The 25,218-nt window shown below is 31.6% G+C and overlaps 2 protein-coding genes across 5 annotated transcripts in view; one reads left to right on the forward strand and one right to left on the reverse strand.

Moving 5' to 3' along the window:
- The window catches only part of LOC148280870 (acyl-CoA Delta-9 desaturase-like), a 202,620-nt gene that overhangs the window by 1,889 nt on the left and 175,513 nt on the right, over positions 1–25,218 (reverse strand). For 3 of the 4 annotated variants that reach the window (XM_088227656.1, XM_088227658.1, XM_088227659.1), the window contains 3 exons: positions 12,800–13,032; positions 2,426–2,556; positions 567–772 (listed from right to left, as the gene is read on the reverse strand). In XM_088227656.1, the coding sequence (XP_088083782.1) occupies positions 567–772; positions 2,426–2,556; positions 12,800–13,022 (560 nt within the window). In that variant the 5' untranslated portion in view covers positions 13,023–13,032. Of the gene's footprint in view, positions 1–566; positions 773–2,425; positions 2,557–12,799; positions 13,033–15,729; positions 15,851–25,218 lie in introns of those variants that run through there. The other variant, XM_088227657.1, reaches the window with a different exon arrangement.
- Positions 8,577–25,218, forward strand: part of LOC148280871 (acyl-CoA Delta-9 desaturase-like) — a 48,907-nt gene continuing 32,265 nt past the window's right edge. The window contains exon 1 of the mRNA XM_088227653.1: positions 8,577–8,718. The gene's annotated coding sequence lies outside the window, so the exon portion shown is untranslated. The remainder of the gene's footprint in view (positions 8,719–25,218) is intronic.

The raw sequence follows: 25,218 nt of genomic DNA on the forward strand, positions 1-25,218 counted from the left end.
ATGTGACAATAGATGATTAGAAGATTTGTATGTGACTTTATCTGTATTTTGGTTTTCCAAATATTTGCAATTCAATTTTATTGTTTGTATTAATTAAATTTTAATCTAAAAAGCTACGTTGTGAATTTAATTCAAGTTCTAAAAAAAATACACATATTCTGATGAAACAAGCTCAATAAAAATTTAAAACATTCATTCAAGTAATGATCTGAATCTGTCCCAAAACAAAATATGTCATCAACATACCTTATCTACAGTAAAACAATATTAATGTAATAAAAGAGATTTGAAGTAAAAAATCAATTTTGTGAATAATTTACAAAAATATCAGCAACTAAAGGACTTGTTGGGGCTTCTGTAAAGGTATAACTCTAAAGTCAAAGTGGTTTAAACAAATTTATATTTATTTAAATATGTAAAAAATATAATACCGCAAACCGATTTTTTTTATCTTAAACAGATTTTTCCGGTCATAATTTCAGAAGACAAACGTATTTAAAACACAATAACAGTTTATACAAGCACACCAAACAACATGTAAATAGCGAAATCGTGATTTTACTTACTTCTTTTGAAACATTAGGACGGGTTCTGCGTTAAGGTCACTATTGTCTATGGTATGTCCTTTAGCCTTTATTTCTGGATGTTTTTTGCATAGGAGCCAGCCTACGTGAGAGAAGAAGAATCCTCGAGTTGCATTATGAGGATCAGCATCTGTCTCGCTGTACTTGTGGTGCATGCGGTGGTCCCTGGCCCAATCAATCGCAGCATCCTGAAAAACATTGAAAAATACATGAAATTATATGAAAAGACAATGAATTATATGAATTTGAAAGTTCTAATAAATTCAAGTCTGCTTCATTGAATAAAAGTAAGCACGTTCGAAAGCCATAGTTCAGGTACCGGGATCAATTTCTCGGAAAAATAACATGAAATATGGGGTTTTACACTGCAATATTATGGGTAATCTGTCAATATGTCCAACGGAAATGAGAATATAGTAGATTGTCGTGCGAACCTTGAACGTAAGATTCGTATGCCTGCGACACTAGTTTTGGGACCGCGACGTGAGAGATTGTAAATAATTTACAAAAAATATATTAATAACTAATTATTTAATTAATAAGGTTGTGTTTGATTATGAAACGATGGCGTGTGAGCACGGAACAACGGCGTACGTGCAAAAAATGCGACATTAACTTTTTTTTCATGGTTTACATTAAAAAGATTTTATAAATGCTTCGTATTCCAGGTTCGACAAATATATATAACTCACCCAAGTATTAAAAGACATCCTTACATACTTTCGTACTTATCGAGTTATGACATGGTGTCAAAATATATACATACCGCTATTATGTAAAGTTGAAAAAAAATCACATGCGTCATTGTTTTACGATCATGACGATATATCTATTTTGTTACCGCAGTATGTTGTCATTTAATTAAAGCATTTTATGATCACAGATAACAAAAAAAATCTGCTAAGCATCACTTTTGATCATGATGAAAGTCTATTAAAGAATAAAGGTTTTAAACAATTTTAAAATTGTGCCATTTTTATCGCTCACATGCGACATGTATAAAACATAATCGACGTATCCATTGAATTTATTAGATTTGAAAATTATGTAAAAGCATAATTTATTTGATCTTCTGACATGCTAGAAAAATAATGTACAAATTATGATAATTCATTCAATTTTCAATCAATATCAAGTTCACGTACAAACACAATTGTGTTGTTATTAATGGGGTATAAATAATGCCTACGTGACTCAGCATATACATTTCCTCAAATATACAATCACGAATAATTGAATATAAAACATAACGTAATATAAATTAACATAAAACAGAGATCGAGATCATTAAAGAAGGGAACATGGATGTCTAGGCATTTATAGGGCTTATGATTATGATGATTAGGAAAGGTGGTGGCAGAGAATTTTATGAATAGGTATTTGAAGAAAGTTTTGGTGTCACTCTCTTGCACATGCTCCCTTGGTATTGTGCGGAAAAGACAACTACTCGTCGGATAAACTAAAATCTACATGTGTGTCTGCCATTCTTACAAAGATGGCAGATTTTTATGTTTTCAGATAGTCCTAGTTTCCATAATAAACAATTTATCAAAAAAAATAAACGGGGACACGGCATTGGAAAATATTTATATTGTTTATCTATGCTGTCTATATTACTACTCTAGTTCCATAATCCAGAGAAGTAAAGTGAAAACGCGTTTTCCTTTAAGCGGTCAATTTATTAACTGTGTTACATTCACCATTCTGCTTATGTTTGAACGTCCATATTTATTCTATTCTTCCTTCTGTTGATTGTTGTAAAGTTAAAGAACTGAAACCATCTGATCCTGAAATTCAACAGATAGAAGTACTAAAGAAAATAAGTGTTTTATGAAAATTACCTGAAAAGCGATGGTGTTGAAAATAGCTAATATTATTTTCAGTGGAGTTCTGGCCTTGTAAGATTTGTGAGCCCATAGTCTATGGGCCCCAGCTGTGATGCCTAATCCTGAAGCGATGTATAAGAGGAAAGCTAAAAAAAACATGTTTTTTGTTAAAATATTCAATTTTATAAAAAGTACTTGGTAAAAACTCGTTGAATTTATTTTTTTTTTTTTGCGGACATTGTCCATTTATTTGTACTTATTTTAACTTATTTTAACTTATTTTAGAAATAAAAGTTGAATGATACTTGAATCCACTAATTTGAAGATACGAATCAATTACGTACTGTTCCCTTTAATTGACTGATATTTATTATTTTAAAATAAATTTAAGACATAAGTGGATGAAGGCGTTATGTCGACAATTTAAAAAAATGCACTTTTCACAAAAAAATTCATTGCAAATAAAATATATGTTAAGTCAATTACAACATGAAAAAGTGATAAAAACCGATTTCGAGAGTAATCGAACTCCACCGTTTCGGGAATTACACTGGCTACGTTGTCCACAGAGGGTGGAATACAACATCTTTCGGTTTATATTGCACAACTCTGCTTAGGAATATATATATATATATATATAAGAGCTGTTCATTCCAGACCAACTAGCTGACATACGTCTTGCGCTTAGATCATCTGTGTCTACGGGGGTAGCAATAATTATTACACATATTTGCAACCAGCGCACTAAATTCGGTGAGGGTGCCTTTGCGGTAGCAGGCCCTATGGCATGGAATGCTCTTTCAGCAGAAGAAAAGTTGAGTTTTTAGTTATTTTTTAAAATAACTTACAGCTCACGTGTTATCTAAATCATTTAAATAAATCAGTAGCATGTGAATAAAACAAAAGTTCTTTTTATCCGGGTTGTGGTCTCGTGGTTAGCGTAGCGGACTCACGGATTAGAAGTCCAAGGTTCAAGCCCCACTCTACCCCAACTTGATTTCCATTTTCTAATAGTGAGTTATTTACAACCCGTTGAAAATGGCCACCAAAATTGAAATATTTGGGCAAATTAAAAGAGAACTTATTTTAAAAATAGTTTTACTTACATTATAAATTTTGAGTTGAAATTAATTTGATATTTATTGAATCACTTTGTAAAGTGCTTTTGAGATATTAAACTATCCAAAGTAATAATAATTATTATACTTCTATTAATAATTTTAATGGTGTTAAAAATGTTAACCCCAGATGTGTCTGCTTTTTTTGACACCCAACTCTTTTATCCACTCATGTCTTCAATTATTCTGAAAATTATTATTTTATTTAGATTGAACTTGGTTATTAGTAAAACACGCTTATAATATAACAAAAATTGCAAAATTTTATAATAATTCATAATTAAGTCTTGCAAAGTGAATGTCGATTTAATCAATAATAGAATCAATAATAAGAATTTCAATTTTGTTTTCGCACGAATTATTATTTCATGGAGTCGGTGATACGTGACTTTGTTATGTACTTTAAGAATTGTATGCCATGTTATTAATAAATAATTGCCTAAACTCAAGACGTGCTACTAAAATTAGCTTGATTTTTGTGTTTTCTTTTTTTTTTTAATTGTTATTATCTGTAAATTAAATTTTCCACACAAAGCCCCAAAACAATAAATCCGTTACCAACACAATTATATAATTTAATCATTAGTATGCAAAGTATTACTTTAATTTTCTTCAATCAAAACGAAAGTACTAGTACTATTCGCTACTTTTTTTAAGTCGTCCTTTCGTTTTAAATTACCTACATAAATTATCACATAAAGCCTTCATATAATTTAAATACCGCTTAATTTTCAAGTAAGGAAATAGAAAAAAAATCTTTAATCCAACACCCACATTTTCCCGAGTAAAATACACCTTCTATGAAAAGACTTAAAAGAAAATGTGTATCTCTCTTGTACACTGATGACCTTAAAATATATATTCAAACTGATGAAATAGAGGATTGAGATAAATTGCAGACTGATATTCGTACTTTATTGAATTGGTGCTTTAAAAATGATTTGTAATTAGACATTAAAAAGAGCTACTCTATCAATTTTACTCGTAAAATTTATAAAATAACTTTTGACCAGGCTCTTGGTAACAAACCATTAAGTAGAGAATACATTATTAACGATATCGGAGTTTGTTTTGACATAAAATTAAATTTTAATAATCATATAGATTACATAACTGGCAAGTCACTTAAACAAATGGATATCCTTAAAAGAGTAACCAAACCATTTGAACGTAGTTATACAGAAAGCAGCCAGCCATAATAAAGTGAAACTGAGATAATAGCCATTTTGTGAAAAGAGTGAATTATAAAATCTACACAAAAGTTGGAATGTTTTATACTTTAACAAACAATAAAAAATGAATACAATTTATTTTTTTTAATATTACAATTAAAAATCTTATTATGTATTTGATCAGATTAAAATTTTTTTGAAGTTCCATAAGATTTTTCTAGTTTTGTGGGTGTTTTCTGCAAATTGAGAAATATCGTTTTTGTGATCGACACCTCTTTCCAAATGTGATAAATACAGTTTTTTGTATGAAAGCGGACTGGTTGTTATAAGCAAAACATAGAATCAACCTTACTGCATCCGAAAACATCAATATCTCATTTTTCCAAAATTGTGGACTGGCTGCTTTCTGTATAACAACGTTCATTTAAACAACCAAAAACTGTTATATTTCTATATTATATGAGTTTGATTCGCATCAATCTTGAGTATGTCTCATGCGTATGGAGTCCGCATAATCAAAAACATATAAATTCTATAGAATCTATTCAAAAAAAGTTTTTAACGTACCTTTTCTATAAGCTCCTAGTTCAAATTCAAATTGAAATTACTAGCAACTTGAAACTTATTTTTATTTTGATTCCCTGACAAAACGTTGCGTTGTTTTTGATAAAAAAATATTAAACTATAAAGAAGATACTATAACCTCCTCAATAAAATACAAAAAAATGCGGAATTGAGAACACTCCGACATCGGGACATATTTAAACTGCCTTCGTTTTAAAGTAATGCAACAAACCACACACCTATGGCCCGCACGTATCGGGAATATAATAAATACTGCTAAAAAAAGTAAAGTGTCATTTTTCATAATACTTTCCCAACATTTGCGAATAATCTATTTGGAATAATTTTAAAAAAATAAATAAATAAAAATATTTGCGATCTTACAATTTACCCAAATATTTAATTTTGAGGGCCATTTTCAACGAGTTGTAAATAACTCACTATTAGAAAATGGAATCAAGTTGGGGTAGAGTGGGATTCGAACCACAGACCTTTGGTCCGTGAGTCCGAGACACTAGCCACAGGACCATAACCTAATTCTAAATTAGTAAGTACACTCGTACAACTTACTTTTCATTTTACATTATCATATATACTGTATAAGAAAATTAAAAAAATACGTTGATGTAAAAAAAAAAAATCAAATGTCTCAACAATATTATGAGTTTGTAAAATTTTTTGTAGACAAGGGCTGAATTCAACTACCTGGAGAGCTATTAATAATAACATATTGCAACGGAGGCAGATCATTTATGAGAAGGTAATATATCATGGATCGTGCAGCAAAACTGAAATGGCAGTGGGCAGGACACTTGGCGAGACAAAATGATGGCAGGTGGACACCCAGAATAAAAAGTGCAGACCTTGGGCAAACAAAAGAAGTGTTGGGAGGCCACAAAAAAGATGGGTCGAAGACATTGCCTCTATAGCTGGTAAAACGTGGATGATGAAAGCGGGTGATAGGAAGGAATGGAAACGTTTGAAAGAGCCCTTTATTCAGCAGTGGAGAGAATAAGGTTATAAAAGAAGAATATGAAAGTCTAGGCATCTACCGGGATTATGAACTGTCATGGGCTGGTTTAAGTGGCCATTTTACACACTGTGTATAGTTCACCGTTCTGCTCATTTTTGAACATCTATATTCCTTCAATTCTCTCATCTGTTGATGTTGGTGAAGTTAAAGAGCTAAAACCTTTATTCGTGCGGGTGAGATTCGTCTAATTGAATTATTTCACCTACATACTAGGCAAAGCCTGCAATTATTTTTTTTTAATTTCTATACTTTTTCATAGACCAGGTGAATTTATCAACAATATTTTGAGTTTGTCCAAATTTTTGAAGACAAGTACTGGATTCAACTCCCCGGGGAGCCGTTTATATTAAAATATTAAAACAGAGATGTAAAACATTTTAGAGAAGGCAATATAGAAGTAATTGGCTGATTTAAGTGACCACTTTACCCACTGTTAAACATTCACCATTCTGCCCATATTTTCCATGTTGATGCCTCGACTTTTTTTTGTAATATGCTAAATGAGATCTTTTTTTGTTATAGGTTAAATGTAATTCTATCTTTTTAGAGTACTTCAATTATTGAATATATTATATGCATGTGAAATTGTTAAGACGAATACCTACAAATTGTATGTTTTCTAGTATATATCTTTGTTTAATTACTATATATATTTTTTTTATGTTTATGTACTCAAAAATAAGCATAACTTGCCCGTTATATACATATATATTTTTTTATTTATAATTTTCGAAGCCGCTTGAAAATAAAATTCTTTTGACCGTTGATTTTTATTTATTGAATAGCGTCTGGATAAATCTGATTTCGGGTAATAACTGGACACTTGACGTTTCCCGACAATGAGTAATGGCAGGGTTTCAAGCACGCTTGGGAATGATTTTCCTGTATCTTTTTTCCAATTTCACATGAATGGAATTACGCCCTGACAATGTATTTCAATGCGTCCGCCATATTCACAAGGGCATGATGTCGAAAAAATGTTATTTTAATGAAAACACGGTGCATGAGAATTTCGATGAACAGATTAGAATGGAAACACTGTTTTTCTATCACTATCTCGCAAAAAACTCCACAATACTGGGCAAAAAAGATAAGTTCAAGTCTGACAAATTATGCTTATTTTGAATTAACGAAATCGACGTTTCGTAGTCTCATTTTCCACACCCGAAAATTGAATCAATTTTGTTGTTTTGATTAAGGAAAAGCATCAGAATGAAATTGTTTGCATTTCTGTACATTTTGCTTTACCTATTCTTAGTAATTTTTAGCGTTTTTCAAAAATAGTCATCATATTTGTACACCATACGTCCAGAGACGGCAGATAGCAGACTTTTTACGCAGTAATTTGGAGTTTGCATCCGTAGTGTGGAGCCTACAATACATAACAAACATAAAAATGATTAAAAATGTTCTACGACAATTTTTAAAACACCTAGATTATAAAAACAACAAAACGCTTTGTACTTACAGCCAATCTGCCAAACAAAATTGATTTTTTACCATTGAAAATAGACGCACTGTATCTGAATGCTATTTACATAAATTATTAAATAATAAAGTAGACTCTTTTAACCGACTCTCCAAATTTAATATAAATCTCCCCTTTTGCGTGACAAGAAATAAGTATTTATTCCATCTGCCAGTCTGTAGCACTAACTATGCACAACACTCTTTCCTCTATCGTTCTTGCTCTAACTATAATGTTTTTTTTTTTTTATCTATTGGTATATTTAAATACCCCTTAATTGATTTAAAAATAAATTAAGACTTTTTATTTCTGGCTGCGATACGATCCCACTTGCTATTAACTTATGCTCACACTTACACACCTGAACACTTACTCCCACACTAATACACATAAACACACATCTACACTTACTCTCATACAAATACACATAAACACATCCTTTTATTGTAACACAATTTAATAATATGTATGATTTTTATTTGAAAACTTTGCTGGTCTGTCTTTAAACTGTATTTTTTTCAACATGTTATTTTATAATTGTCGACTGTTCGTTTCTTTAAAATTAATAAATAAATAATAAATATAACTAGGCGGTTTTAAGGTGGTTCTTGCTCCCATAAAAAACCATTTATATAAAAAGCAAATCAATAAAGAACACGTTAAAAGTAAGTATGTAAAAAAATCACTGTTAAAGTGCCATAATTCAGGGAGAAAATACGGGAATTTGCTTTGAGAACAAAATGTTTTTGTTGTCATTTCCCAAATGTATTGATTTTTCAATGCTTTAGTAAAGAGACTCATTTTTATCTTCAGTTACAAAACAAAACTTCAAACAGTCAGACGATTTGTCAATGTTCGTTATATATTTATAAATTGTCAATTATTGTACAAAGGTCAATACAAGTGCTAAACTATTGCAAGCAACAAAGTCCAACGCTTGGAAATAACATTATGTGAGTAATATAAATATAAATTACTTTTGGGTCGTCAAGACGTAGGTACATTAAAATATTCGATACTATTTTATCGCTCATTAGCATACAAACGGCAAAATTTATTGGGCAAAAATATTTCCTTCTGTTATTTATTTCTTTATTTATTTTTAATTACAGGTATTTATTTATTTATTTATATACGGCATTTCTGCCATTTACATATATGTGGTATAAAGAGTGCTTAAAAATAAAACTTTAAAAAAATCGAGTATGAAATATTAATATACTCGTACTATACACATTATAAATTACTTGAAATACATGTATATTTTAAAGAAATTGTACAAAACAAAATACATAATTCAATCAAATTATAATTATTCCAACCCAATCTCCTAAAGATGATTTGCTCTTTTTGATAAAAATATGTTGGTCACTTTATTTTTTAAGTTAGGCAGAGATTAACTAAATATATCAAAATATGATGCATATTCATTCCCGGTTTTCTGTAATCTAAAAATAAGCGAGTTATATTGAGCTACCGTTCGAAAATTTCGACAATAAAATATTGTAGATGTTCTGCTTAACCTAGGTGGTACATAGAATAAAATCAATTTCAGTAGATCAGGGGTATCATTGGTTTTATTATTTTATATAAAATCGTAAGATCGGTCGATGTTCTTCGTTCTTGCAATTTAGTTCATTTAAAAGAGTCTAGAATGTTGTTATAATTTAATTAATAACTATAAAAACCCATCTTAAAATTAATACATCTAAAAAACATATTCAGAATTCTCTCAATAGAATCTGAGAAAATGATTTGATATATTTTTTATATATTTGGTTTACATACCTTATAACGAAAATTATCGTATTTTTCGAACGTAACATGAACATTATTTAAAGTATTAAAAAATGTGAACGAAGTGAAGTCACTTCCTTTATTATTACAATATTTAAGTTTGTCCAAATGTTTGTAGACAAAAGACTGGATTTCACCCCCTCAAGAGTCATTAAAATCAATAAATTACAACAGGGATGAAAATACCTTCAAGAGGGGGATATGGAAGTCTAGGCTAGGCTTATGACCTGTCATTGGCTGGTTTAAGTGGGCCTTTTACATACTGTGTAACATTTACCATTTTGCTTATGTTTGAACATCCATATTTTTTCAATGCTTCCATTTGTTGATTTTAGTGAAGTTAAAGAGCCAAAACGTTTATTGTTGTGAAGAGATTCATCTGACTGAATTATTTCACAATCTAGGCAACGCCCGAAAACAGTTTTCCAATTTTTAAACTTCTTCTTGGACCAGTTGGTTTTATTACAATATTTGAGTTTGTCCAAATGTTTGTAGACAGAAGACTAGATATTACCCCTTCAGGCGTCATTAAGATTAACAAATTATAACAGCGATGGAGAATATCTTCAAGAAAGGAATATTAATTTTTTTAATTAATATTTTTTTTGTCAAAAAATGTTAGTAAATAATTAATTGTACATTACCTCTTACTAACTTTTACTACGGGTTTCGATACGTACCCGTCTCTTCGTCAGACTAATTACACTATTTCTCAAATTGCGCGTCACATCTTCACCATTGTCGTAATTTCTTAAAAATATAAAACTGACGTGCTGATAAATCACAAGCTGTTAGTGGCTAGCACTTTTTTTGAAAAAAATATGTTTTATATAGTTGGAGAAATAGTTCAAAAAAGGCGTAGGTGAGGATGGGGGGAGCATGAATTTACTAGATACAGGGTGATCATCACAATCATCATTAGAATACCGTATAATGCGCTATATTGAATAGTTATTTAAGTATTGATTAAAGGGACATTATTTTTTAAAGCCTTGGAATTTTTTTATATTTCCTTATTTATTTACTTATAATCGTTTTATAATTATTTATGAATATTTTGTATGCAAGATTTTAACTCCCGTATTTTTATTGAAGTCTTGATTAAAATTAATTATGTAATTAGTGAATTCGGAGAAGTTGTTATTGTGAAGACACCTCGTGTGTTCTTTAACACGAATAATAAAATTTCATGATGTTCTTCTGACGTATACTAAAAGAGAAGAATCGCATTTTAATTGATAAACCACCTGAGTTATTAAATACTCTTTTTTTACTATTATTATTTACTGACTATTTTTAATTTCTCCAACAATTGAAAAAAAATTGTTATTAATGCACGTTAGTTTTATTATTACATTAGTGGAGGTATGTAGTGCGATTTGCATGTAAATTAATTTGTGTCTTGACAAAGAGACAAATACACATTGAAACCGATAGACATAGAAAAGTCGGAAAGTGGTTATGTACAATGATTAATTACCATTTAATAAAACGTTTGACCACAAAGTTAATGCTTTAAATATTTTTAATGTTTTTTTTAAATATTTACACAGGTCAACAATTGAAATTACATAAACAAGCTAAGACAAAACATCCTTAAAGAGTGTTCGTTGATTTAGTAAATACTCTATTCAAATATTTTACCATTAAAAAAAAATATGAATAAGTTTACTTAAAACTTAAATGACGCAAACCAGCACATCTCTTTTTATGACCCAATTTTTTTAATACATTAAAAAAATGTGATGGACTCTACTCTACTTCGGTGTTTTTCAACCTGTTGATTGCGACGCCCTGGGGGACCACGTTTCATATTATATGCTTATTTTTTATTTGTCTGTTTTTTTTTTGCACCACAGCAGGTTACAGTGGTTATTTTACCGCACAGAATACCCAGGCTTGAAAAAAATCACATTAAATTTTTGTTGTCTCACCGGGAATCGAACCCGGAACCTTCCATGCGTGAGTCAAGCGTCTTTACCACCACATCACGGAGGCCACTTTTTCTCATGGTACCTCTATATTTCGTCTTTATAAGAAATCCTGATTGACAAAACATCTCATTCTAAATTATCTGATAAACTTAAATAAGTCGTTTGTGACCTGAAAACAATTTTTCAATTTTGATAAAGGTTTCAGCTCTTTTACTTCACAAAATTCAACAAATAAAACAGTTAAAAAAACGTAGATGTTTTAAGATGAGCAGAATGGTGAATATTACAGTGTTTAAAGTGGCAACTCATACCAGCCAATGACATCTCTGTAAATGTCTAGACTTCCATATACCTTTCTCCAAATGATTTCCCTCTCTGCTGCAACAAATTGAGATCTAAATAACTTCATAGAGAGAAATTACAGCCTGTCTACAAACATTATTGATTAAACCAACTTGTATAAGGAGAATTATGAAAATTGAAAAACTGTTTTTAGGCACTGCCTATTAGGTGGATTGGTTCAGCTGGATGAATCCTACTCACTCGATAAAGGTTTCAGCTATTTTACTTCACAAATTCAAAAGATGGAAGAGTTGAGGAATTTTATGGAGGTTTTAATATGGGCATGGGGTAAAGTGGCCAGTTAAACCGGCCAATGGCAGGTCAAAAGTCCTGTAAATGCCTAGACTTCCATATTTCCTTCTCATAATGATTGTTGCAACCCCTCTCTGTTGCAAAAAATTAAGGTGTTCAAACTTGTTTGCAAGCGTTCCCCCTTTCTCAGGAAGCACGCTCAAAAATTAACCGTAGTTCGATTTGTCAGCATGCTTATTTAAGCATGCTCGATACTTGCAATGTTTTCGACACACATGCTACTAGATAACAATTGCTCAGTAATAGTATCCTTTCTTGCAACCTCGTAGCATGTCTACATGTATCGTAGCTTATTTTTAATCTCTCGAGACTGTCTAAACGAAGACTGCTTTTATAAATGTGTAAAATTTCGACACCCGTTTCTTGACTTAAATTATGATTATCTGATATCAGATGACTCAAAAATTCTGAGAAGTTATTGTTGTTGCGATATCTTATTTGTTATTTGATCCTAATTTTAATTCTTGATTATTCATTTAAGTCAATTTATAAATTTCCACCTGATTAAATTATTGATTATGCTTATCTATACAATTATTTTATTCACAGTATAAAATTTCCTAGGCAAAAAATTACGCAACTATGGTACCTTTTTTTGCACATCTAATACGGCCGTTATCAATGAGAAAATGTATTTTTTACCACTTACCGAAGACATCGGTTTGCCACTTTGCAGCAGTCAAGAACAGGAAAGCCCCGTACAAAGCAGCTATGTGGAGGTATGCGAAGAGTATAATATTCCTCCATACTAATTTAATCTTCCTGTCATCTGCTCTGCAATGATTCCCAACTCCCTTGGTAGAAGTGTTCTCTGTTGCTTCTCCGTCTGTCTCGAACAGAATACCCGTGGCATCAGCTGAATTGGGCGGCATTTTAAATTACCTGTAACAAAAACAGTAGAAAATAAACAGATTGGTCACTAAAGATATTATTTTTTAAGAAGAGAATAGGGTATTTTAACAAATCAAGAATAACGTTGCGGTAACTCGACTTTAGAATTATTTCCCATCCGCTATCAAAGATGTTTTTACAGTATGTGTGTTTTAATCACGTATGAAGAAACATTATCGTCTTTCTCTTTTATCCTCTTTTCCTCTTTCCTCTTTCCTCTTTCCTCTTTCCTCTTTCCTCTTTCCTCTTTCCTCTTTCCTCTTTCCTCTTTCCTCTTTCCTCTTTCCTCTTTCCTCTTTCCTCTTTCCTCTTTCCTCTTTCCTCTTTCCTCTTTCCTCTTTCCTCTTTCCTCTTTCCTCTTTCCTCTTTCCTCTTTCCTCTTTCCTCTTTCCTCTTTCCTCTTTCCTCTTTCCTCTTTCCTCTTTCCTCTTTCCTCTTTCCTCTTTCCTCTTTCCTCTTTCCTCTTTCCTCTTTCCTCTTTCCTCTTTCCTCTTTCCTCTTTCCTCTTTCCTCTTTCCTCTTTCCTCTTTCCTCTTAAATCTTTCCTATTTCCTCTTTCCTCTTTCCTCTTTCCTCTTTCCTCTTTCCTCTTTCCTCTTTCCTCTTTCCTCTTTCCTCTTTCCTCTTTCCTCTTTCCTCTTTCCTCTTTCCTCTTTCTTCTTTCCTCTTTCCTCTTTCCTCTTTCCTCTTTCCTCTTTCCTCTTTCCTCTTTCCTCTTTCCTCTTTCCTCTTTCCTCTTTCCTCTTTCCTCTTTCCTCTTTCCTCTTTCCTCTTTCCTCTTTCCTCTTTCCTCTTTCCTCTTTCCTCTTTCCTCTTTCCTCTTTCCTCTTTCCTCTTTCCTCTTTCCTCTATCCTCTTTCCTCTTTCCTCTTTCGTCTTTCGTCTTTTCTCTTTCCCCTAGTATTGATTTGAGGTACTGTATATGCAAATACAGCTAAAAAAAATCGTTTGTTGTAACCTTTTTATTTATTTTTTCTATTAAATACGTTTAGTAACTTAAATTACGTGAATAAAACTTTTATTTTATCAGTTGTTTTGAATAAATTGCCATTTGGCAATAAGTTTGCCTTTCCACATTTTTTTATTTAATATCGTCGTTAAGTAGCATGTTTAAATTTGAAATGATTTGAACAATGAACTGTTCGACAACGGTTTTTTTGCAAATTTTTAATTGATAACTAAATGGAAAAATACATAATTTTATTTTGAAAAAATATGTTAGCATATTTTATTGAAACAAAGTTTTGCATCTCAATCAGAAATGAAAAATTATTTTAAAAATAAAAATCATTTAACAGATGATATTACTGACGAAATACTAATAATTTATACAGGATTTTTACGATTCTAATGGAATAACTATCAAAAACAAGTTTTCATTAAAAAAATTCGGGGTTGAAAACAAGCTCATACTCGTACAAAACGGCTCGCAGTTGACGTCACGTCACTTTGACGTCAAATATCAGGCCCGCCGAACGCGCTTCTAACAAACGTTGTATACAGGTTTGGGTAACGTAATACGTGCTGTAAGTACCATAGAATGCGTGAAAAGGCTTTAATCGGAAGTCCAGTTTTTGTCATACCACCCAGTGACAGGTCGAACCCTATAAATACGAAAACATATTATATTATCTTTTGAAGGGGATGGAATACACTGGTACACCAACCGCAACGTACCTTGATAATTTTATGTTATATTAAGGTGATATGATTAATTTTACGCTTCGGAACCAGTCTAGGGACTATGAAATATTTTTATATCAATAGGATTATTTTTCAATCTAAAATTTAGTTTTCTGCTTATAATTCAAACTATTTTTTAAATATGCTATCTTACTGTAGTGCTACTTGTGAAAACCTATAATTGGCATATTTTTTACTGTTTTTTTTATTTACTATAATTAAACGTAGTTATGCAGAAAGCAGCCAGTTCACGATTTTGAAAATGAGATATTTATTTTATCGAATGCAGTAATGCCAATGAAATGTTTTGTTAAAAATAGCCAGGCCGCTGTCAAACAAAAAAACGTTAATAATAACTCTTTGAAAATAGTGTTAATTACAAAAAACGGTACTTCTTAATTTGCAGAGAACATCCTCAGCAGCTAATAGGAAAATTAATGTCGCTAGAAATCTAGTTCCCTTACATAAATGAAAGTTGATAAATACACTCGTATTTTTAATATAAATTTAGATTATTTTTTGTGTATAAAACAAGCCGGTTTTTTAATGTTTACAAACAACGTTCATTTTTTATGGATCACAATCAGATCATTTCCTTCAATTCCTCATATTTTATATCTATTTATTTCTTTATTTAAGCTTCTGCAAGACAGTGACAGGAAAATAATGTTTGAATACATCTTTATTAAAATTATTAAGAATATGTGTTTGCCATTTTGTATTGACTGAGTCCGCTAATATATAAAAAAAAAATTATTTAAAAGTTCTGTCCTCACAATTTATGTTAACCAAAACACAAAAATAATCATGTTTACTTACATATCTAATTTGGACTAATTACAATAATTGATATCAAACTTTCAATTGTATTCATTTAATCTATGTACGAGTAATGTATTCAAATCGAGCAATAGCAAAGCATTGCCAGGTTTAGCTCGTAATAAATCAACATTAAAAACTATTGCATAATAAATTATCGTTTTTTTTTTAAATTAAAAGAAGTACCCATTTATTTGATGTTTGCACCATATTTTAACACGCCATAACACCAGGTTGCACAGATTTTCATCACTAACTGAGTAAATATGTTTCCAATTCTCAAAGGTATGGAAATATTGAAATATATATTTCCTTTATCTGTAAATTGCAATCGGTAAAAGTCCAGTATTTTTATTTTATTGAATACATATTTTGTTATTCACAATAAATTAATATTCCGAGTTTATTCAATTTATTTTTAACTTGAATATCAAACTTTATCCTCAATTCGGCTGTTTTTATTTCTTCAATCTTTGATCTTCAATCAAACTAAAATATCAAGTGTTATATTATTTGCGGCAACCATATTATATCTTCTATGTGAGATCCTGGGTTTGATTTCTGGGAGGGTCAGTTATGAAAAATGCTTTTTTAAGGTGGTTTTCATTGCAATATTTCATGGTCCTAAAGCAGGCATCTGAAGCGTAAGCGTTGATTGAACCGATGCAGTGCCCTATGCACCATTATATGTCGATAAGTGTTTGATGATGATAATTATAATAAAAAAAATAAATACAAAATAACTTTCAACAATATTTTGAGTTTTTCCAAATTTTTTTAGACAAGGACTGGATTCAACTCCCTGAGGAGCTGTTAATATTAACATATTACAATAGAGATGAAGAATATTTAAGAGAAGGTAATATAGAAGTCCAGGCATCTACAGGGCTTTTTTTTTAATTTGGACAAACTCAAAATATTGTTGATAAATCCACCTGGTCCATGAAGAAGTATAGAAATTGAAAAAATAACATTTTCAGGCGTTGCCTAGTATGTAGGTGAAATAACTTTTAGCTCTTTAACTTCGCAAACATCAACAGATGAAAGAATTGAAGGAATAAATATGTTCAAATATGGGCAGAATGGTGAATGTTACACATTGTGTAAAGTGGTCACTGAAACCAGCCATTGATAGGTCATAAGCCCAGTAGATGCCTGGCCTTTTATTTTACCTTATCTTAAATGTTCTTCATCTCTGTTGTAATATTTCAAAATGACTCTGTTTTTAACCACTTCTTTTATATTTTTTTACCAACCGGTTTCAAAGCTACACATGCTTCATTATCAAGATAAAATTAATTAATGAATATTATCATATTTTATTTTAACAGTGATAACAAAATATCACACCAAAACATATGGAGTTAAAAAAAGCGAACATTAAATTACGTTATTTCAAGGTTGTTCAATGATCCCCCACAAACCACCATTAACATGAAAGATCTTCAAATGAAAAAAAAAGAACTCAAGAAATATCTTCCAAATACTTTGTAGTGCCTGTTAATAAATAATTTTGTAAAATATAAATGAACTAATGTAAAATAAACGTGTCAAAAAAAAAATGATTTCCACCGGAAAGGCTTTGTAAGTGGGTAACAAATTGTAAAATGCATTTTAAAATATCAAATAAACGTTGCTCTGCAGCACTGAAACTTAAAAAGTCAAATATTTTTGTCATGTTGTTTTTGTAAAGATGGAAACTGTGAACTAAAACTGGTACGGTCTTTAAAATTAGACAGGAGTTGATTAAAGAAAATATTGAATATTTATTTCGAAGCTTGTGTAGCTTGCTGTTGAAAACAAAACTGTTTTATATGTATTTTAAAATAATGAATAATTAAAAACCTAGTGCTTCAAATGTAAATTAAATTTTAAAATTAATTTGAAAGTCGTATTTATAAGCGAAATTGAACACTTTTTCATTATTGTTTTAAATGTTAATAGCCTACGCGTATTACAACAAAAAGGTGATTGTTGAAATAAACAAAGTGAGACAAAATTCTAAACACTGTCTGGAACGGAAAGCTTGTTGAGATCGGTTAAAAGTCCAGCCTTTACTGAAAGAGTTTTTTTGTGGTTTCCTTTTCATTCAGCAATTGCGGAGAAGTTCCTTTACAAGGCAACGGCCGACTATTCCACCAGATCCTCACACAATTGTTCAAGCAGTTAGAATGAACATGCGCTTTGTTTTAAATACAAGACTTCTACAAAAAGTGCAAAGCAAAAAATAATCAACTACCTTCTAAAAAAAAGAAAGCCAATTGCGGCAATTACATGCAAAAAATGTGAACATAAAGAAATATCGAAAAAAAATATGTAAGAAGGGCAATAAAATACCAGTATACAGTCTGCATTTGAAAAAGATGTTCTGCATAAGACTTTAAGATAAGACAATCACTGCATTAAGTGCATTTCTAGGACAAGAAGATCTACAAAAAACAAGTCCCAAAGACACCAAGTCATGTACGAATAGATAGGAAAAACAGATTTTATCGATTTTCTCAAACTTTGAGTCTATGTACTTGTGCCCCTTTAACATGGATCGATTCATTTGTGAATTTGTGTACAGAACGCTCAGGCTTGATAATTTTTTTTATTATTTTTATTGAGAACTCATTAGAAATCAAACCCGAAAGGTGGAGCTACCATCTTAGCCATTACACCGCAAAGCCCATATTTTTTTCACAATTTTGGTCTAACTCAGCAGGCACAGTTTACTTGATCTATGTAAGCAAGACTCAGAAAGTAAATAATATTTTATTGAATCGACGAAATTTTATATAAATGGTTACAATAGTAAAACAGTTATGTATATTTTAAAACCTAATGAATTTAAAACCAGATAACGTGTGTCGTTATTACCAGACATTAAAAAAATCATCGCTTTTTAAGGTAGGTACCTACGAGTAATCAACCATTGTCAAGGTAATCGAGTAATCGAGGAGGTTAACGAAAAATCAACCATTATTAAGGTATGCTTTGTTCAGGGTGCATAAAAATTCTAACTTTTCTGAAAAATGTCTGTGTTGGACAAACAGCAAAAAAAATCAACAAAATTTTCATTGAATAACAAAATATTAGAAATGAATACAGACTTATACATACTTTTCAAAATACCAGATTTTTCTCAATAGATCTTACATATTAATGTAACAATTTCCACATGAAATGTTTAAAGTTATTTCTTCTAATACGGTGAGTTTGTCAAAAATTTTGTAGACAAAATACTGGATTTCACCCCCTAGGGAATCCTAAAAATTAAGCAATTGCAACAGGGATGGAGAATCATCCCCTTTTCTAAAATATTCTCCGTCCCGGTTGTTATTTGTAGATATTATTTATTTATTTAGTAACGGACTAATTCAGTCCTTTAAGTAAGGGTTAATAAAATTATTTATAATGTACACCGGTACAATAAGAAACTTAAGCCCTATAATCGGATACAATAAACGATTTCTTGCGCGCTGTAGAAATTGGAGCATTGCACCTGAAAGTTTCGTGAAAATGTACAAAAAAAACATAGAAAAATATTTCAATAAAAATGAACTTCTTTGAACGACGTCACTAGTTCATACGAATCAACTAATAATAAGAGAGCAATGGAAGATTTCCGGTTTGCTTGCTGTCAATTGACCGATGCAATGGGCAGAACTGATCGAGAATAAGCGGAAGAGAACCTCTAACGTCACACGCGGAGTTATTTTAAACTATTTATAAATTGAAAAAAAACGGCTTAGTTTAATAGTCTATTATGAAATTAAAAAAATCAGTTGATTTTTTCATTAAAATAAAATACAATTCAAGAAAAATAAAGTTAGGACAAAAAAATTAAATAATAATTACTACCTCAATACAAGATCTGGTCTATCTTAGTGATTGTTTATACCTGGAAAGATTTACATAAAAAAAGTCCAGACCTTGTTTTGAGTTTACAATGTGACGCAATTTGGACATTAGTGGATGCAAGTCATAGTTTTCGCTATGCTTACTAATCAAGGAAAATATTATTATTTCGCAACTGGCAGAACGAAACATCAAATGTCTTGTTCCAGTAATGATAGTACACCAATTAATAAAGCCATTCAATGTTTTTACTTTGTTTTGTTTTGGTAGAATTAACAGTTTTAATATTTACTATTTCTCTATATATGTAATCTCCCGTCTCGAGGCCAATCATCAATGCTACTTTTTTTAGCAGACGATCGCCTTTGCTAATTTAATATTCACATTATTTTAAAAAAATTACTCCACGTATCGATGAGAGAAACATATAATAGATATATGTTCTACATTTGCCTTACCGATGTGTTGAAATTGGTAATATAAACTTATAGATGTTTGGTAATTCAGTCACGTCACTGCTCATATCTCTCCTTGTAAAAAAATAAAGGTTTTCAGAGAAAATGCTGTCACCTAAGCTTTCACAATATTTGTGTAGAACTTATCACTCACCAAACGGTGATACCCAGCTTTGAAAGTAATTCTACAGACGTTCATCTTCAATTTATTTAAATTCAAAAATGCAAGAAAGAGAGCAATGCAGGCTGTATGCCTGTCATAATCTCCTTCGATATCCCCTCATTACCACCTGCTGAAAAGCCTCTGAATAGAGGTTTAGTGGGTTAATCTCTTTTAAAATAAAAAAAATAAAAAAATCTCAAAATACCAATCGTATGCGGCAAACGCCTGTATTTCGCAAAGAATTGACTAATCCAGACATGCTGAAACAAATGCTCTTAAAAGATTTGATATTCAACAAATTTCGACGTCTGATGACATCATCATCTTTCCCTTTCCGAAAATAATGGTGCATAGGGCACTGAATTGGTACACCAATCGCAGCGTATCTTGATCATTTTTTATTACATGAAGGTAAGGGGATCAGTCTTACGCTTCGGGTACCAGTCCAGAGACTATGAAATATTCTAGTGTAAAAATACCCTTTTAAATAATATTTTATATCAACCGTGACGGGAATCGAACTCGGAACCCGGTAGGCAAATGCGCTGAACATTATACCACGAGGCCGACCAATTTTATATATTATGTATATTAGGGGAATATCTTTCGGATATTTTTGACATCTTATCTTATATTATAACTCAATGTTTTTTTACAAAGTCAGAAAAATGTACAAAGCTCCTGAAGATTTGACACTAGTGACACCTTACAGTAATAATACGCCACTGGCTAATAGAGTGGCCTATACGGAGAAACACCATTTTATCAGTATAAACCACTGGCTATCTAGCTACAGATTACAGCAGTACAATGGGCCGTAGGCACTCTAGTCAAATATTTCAAGCGCAAACTAAAACCGTCCGTTATACTTAACTAAAAGCCAAAAACAATTGGAAGGCTTTTGTTCTATGCAATAGAACTAAATAGCTTATCTTGTCAGTTTTTACTCTAAGGATGACACCGTTGGGCACATAAAAAGCAAAAGACTGCAAAAGAAATGGCTCATCACTTAAATCATTTAGTACTCTAATCTACGTTTCTCTAATGAAGACAAATTAAAAAATTACTCTGTTTTTACAAATGAAAAATTGTTTTTCAGCAATGCAAGCAATTTAGCATTTTTCTCCAGAAAACTATGCTGGACAGGCTTGATATCGTCAATATGAATCCTTAAAAATGGAGGCCAAATAACAGAAGCATACTCTAGACAGGGACGATATCTTGGCAGAGTTTGGAAACTCTATTTTATAAAGTAGTTTTTTGGACTATGTCCTTATTTTTATCGTGGTATTAGTGCGAGAGAGACAGGTGGTTTAGGCGGCCTCCGTGGTGTAATGGTCAGACGCTTGACTCACGCACGGAAGGTTCCGGGTTCGATTCCCGGTGAGAACACAAAACTGAAAATGTGATTTTTCTCAAGCCTGGGTGTTCTGTGATGTAATTCACCACTCTTATTGGGCCTCCTGGCCTGTTGTGGTGCAAAAAAAAAAAAAAGACGCCCTTTAAACCTATTGTTTGAAATGCCAAGAAACAAACCTAGGACCTCAAGCATGGTAGGAAAATGGGCCATTTACTAGATTACGAGGCATACGTATCTCCGTTCGATTTCTTTTTACAGAATTTTTACGTAAATTCCACCATTAAGCCGAAAACACTTGTTTTGAAATATTTTATTTTGATTTATTTATGGCCGTACTCATGCAAATATTATTTTATGGTTTTTATGACATTTTAAAAAGTCAGTTTTATTTTTGCTGAGAGACAAAGTCCATCGTTTGTCTAAAGCTCGTATTACATGGGTCTGAAAATGGTACAAAATATTATGCCTTTGACCCAATGAATATTGTGTCGTGTAAGATACAAATTGTGTTTAATCTTTGGTCAAACTCATAAAAATCAGAAAATTTTCTATTTTTTAACAAGTTTGTAAACCATGGTCTACGCGCGCACAAAAAATGTGCCCGAATGTCCAACGCCTGTGATACTGTTAACTATTAATGCTTATTTGTCGTTGCAAGTGTTTCTTTATTTATCCTAATCTTATTTATTTCACTTTGCGCTAGCCTTTCTGTCCCGTAAATACTGATTTTAAAAAAGGATCACCATACATGGTGTTTTAGAAACCCGATTTTAATTGTTGATCACAGAATATCATATTGTTAGTTGCCAGTAGTCGCTTCGTCACAAGATAACTCGTTCTGTCAACTGTAAAACAGATTGATAAAATAACCCAATATTTGGCACATTAATTATTGCACAAAAAACATCACAAAATTTTGCGGTTTTTTTTAACCATAAAGTACGATTTTATTGACATGCAGCAGAAAGACATTATGTTTATCTTATATAAATATACTTTCGCGTTTCAAGAATATGTTTTCTTTTTTTCCATCAAACCCGATTTATCAACAAAACTGTAGGTAGGTATGCCGATATTCAAATAAATTTGAAATAAAAATTATTATTTCCATTTGTAAATACTCACTACAAAATACAAACCTTAAAATATTTTTTTTTTCACTTAAATTTAAATTTTTAAACAACTTTCATTTATGTTTTCTTTTTCCTTCTCTTTTTTATACTTTCATAATTAACATTAGATTTAATTGCTTTTTAATATGGAAACTTCACTGGTCCATTAGAATTAAGTCCAATTGTGTAAAATATTAAACTTTGTAACTGTACTTTTTGTTTCCTGAATAAAAGAAAATAAAAAAAAAAAAATTAAAAAAAATAACATGTTACCAGACAATAATAAGAACTGTGAAATTGCTTTTAATATATAGAAAGTTGTGGTTGTTGTAAAAAGGTTTTTTATCAGTGGTAATAAGGAAGTTCAGTGGTATAGAAGAAAAATATATGTATTTATATACCTTTATATATATAAAGGGTATTTCAATTGGCGCGGGTAGATTTTGACGGCCCGTGGCGGCTATTTTGTTTTGATGACAACTGTCAAATATATTTTTTTATTCAGTCACTTTTGCCAAATCACCATGGCAAGTTACACAATTAAACAGCACGTTCAAATAATAAAATTTTATTATCAAAATGGGTGTGCGTGCATTGCGCCTATTTTGCGGTAGACGTGGTGGCCCTTCACAGTCAACTCTTTAACGTTTGGTTGTCAAATTTGAAACAACTGGTTTGATAATCAATCAGCTAACTGCCGTACGTTTGGCCACAAGATCAATAACGCAAGATTGGCCGAAAACATCACCGCTAACCGTGAAAAAACCCGAGGCAGTCGAATTCTCGCCGCGCACAAGAACTCGGCCTTTCGCAGACTTCAACTTGGTGAATATTGCGTTGAAACTTAGGTTTACACCCGTACAAGCTTCAAATGACTCAGAAGTTCAAAGTGATTGACCATAGACAACGCCGTTTGTTTGCTGCCGAGGCGCATTTTTAAATGAATAGCTATATAACCAAAATAGCCATACACAGGACGACAACAACCAACACGAGGTTCACCAGGGGATAATGCATCCTTAAAAAGTAACCGTTTGGTGTAGATTTTAGGCCGGTGGTGTCATTGGTCGGTACTTTTTTGAAAACGACGTTGGTGAGGCGGTCACCGCCAACGGCGAGCGCTACAAAACGATGATAACCAATTTTTTATCACTCAAATTGAATTATATGGACCTAGACGACATGTGGTTCCAGCAAGACGGCACTACGTGGCACACAGCGGACGCCACGATTGACATTCTGCATGAACAATTTGAGGGTAAGCTTATCTCTTGCAGGGGTGATCTGAATTAGCCACCAAGGTCATGCGACTTGACCCCGTTTGACTTTTTCTTTTAGGGTTTCTTAAAGTCACAGGTATATGCAAATAAACCACAATCAACCAATACCCTAAAGGTGAACACAACACAGGCCATCGCTTAAATTCAGCCGGATCCACGCAGAAGAGCCATTGAAAATTGGACCACTTGGATCCCTGTTACCGTAAGAAGCCGAGGAGGGCATTTAAACGATGTCATATTTCTCACTTAATGGCACATATGGGCCTTTCAAATAAAAAAGAATTTTCTTAATACCTCACACACTTATTTTATTTCATTTCAACATATACCCGCCCTTAATAGTAACCTTTATTTATACTATCAAACCAAGACAATTTTCAAAAAATGTATTTTATTATAAGCACTATGAAGTTTTGTAATTTTAAAATTTCTCCACGTGTGACGTCACAATATCTCTTCAGTGAGTGCTACTGTTTGGTGAATTGGCGTCCCGTAAATTTTTGCATATTAATTCATCCATTAGTTAATTTTTCTGGAGTAACGTACCTGTTTTTTCGTTTGGGGCGAGATTCTTCAGAATTGTTTTTCCTACTAAAAAACGTTCTAAAAAATAGATTCCAATTTACTTTAAGTAGAATATAAAAAGTAATAGTCCTGTTTTTTATGTTATTATTCACTTACAAAATTGTTTTATCAAAAATGAACAAAAAGTAAATAATACCGATTGTAATTTTTACGATAATAGTATTATGACATTCATAATGTAAGAATTTTTAAAAACATTTTTATCTCCCGTTGACAACGCTAAAGCTATTTAAAAATCAAATCTAAAATAATATTATTTATCTCCGTCAAAGGTCAATAATTAGATGTTCTGATATGAGAGTCAATTTTGATTTCAGATTATTACTTCTAAGATCGGTTGCTACCATATTTCGTAGACAACAAGGTAATAATGTATAAAATGTGGACTCAAGTATTAATTTTGGTATTCCACAGAATATTGTTCTCGCTGATTCGCACCTCTGCTGGAAGAGCATTCCATGACATGGGACCTGCCACCTCAAATTCGCTTTCACAATAACTTTTCCTATTCCTGTAGACGTAGCGGATCTAAGCGTAAGACGTCTTTCACCTAGTTAATCTAAAATGTTTAGTTATTTCAGATTTCCCGGAGCAAAGTCGCGCAGTGACTAATACACGAACCAACAGAGTTTGTATTCTACCCTCTGTGGAAAACGTAGTCATTGTAATTTTCAAAGCAGTGAAGTGATATGGTTGATCTTAGAGATTCCAAAAACAAGTTTAGCTTTGGAATTGAACACAAACTGTCGACTTATCATAATAAACCTTTAAATTTTATTCAATTTGTTTATCTACGCTGTTAATTTTCATTTAATTCAATTTCAAAATTAGATAGGTTATATATGTATCTCAGAGGCATACGGATGCAAATCCAAAT

The sequence above is a fragment of the Micrasema longulum genome, unplaced genomic scaffold (assembly GCF_059751315.1).
Source record: "Micrasema longulum isolate JH-2025_06_02 unplaced genomic scaffold, ASM5975131v1 h1tg000521l, whole genome shotgun sequence".
Taxonomy (NCBI): domain Eukaryota; kingdom Metazoa; phylum Arthropoda; class Insecta; order Trichoptera; family Brachycentridae; genus Micrasema; species Micrasema longulum.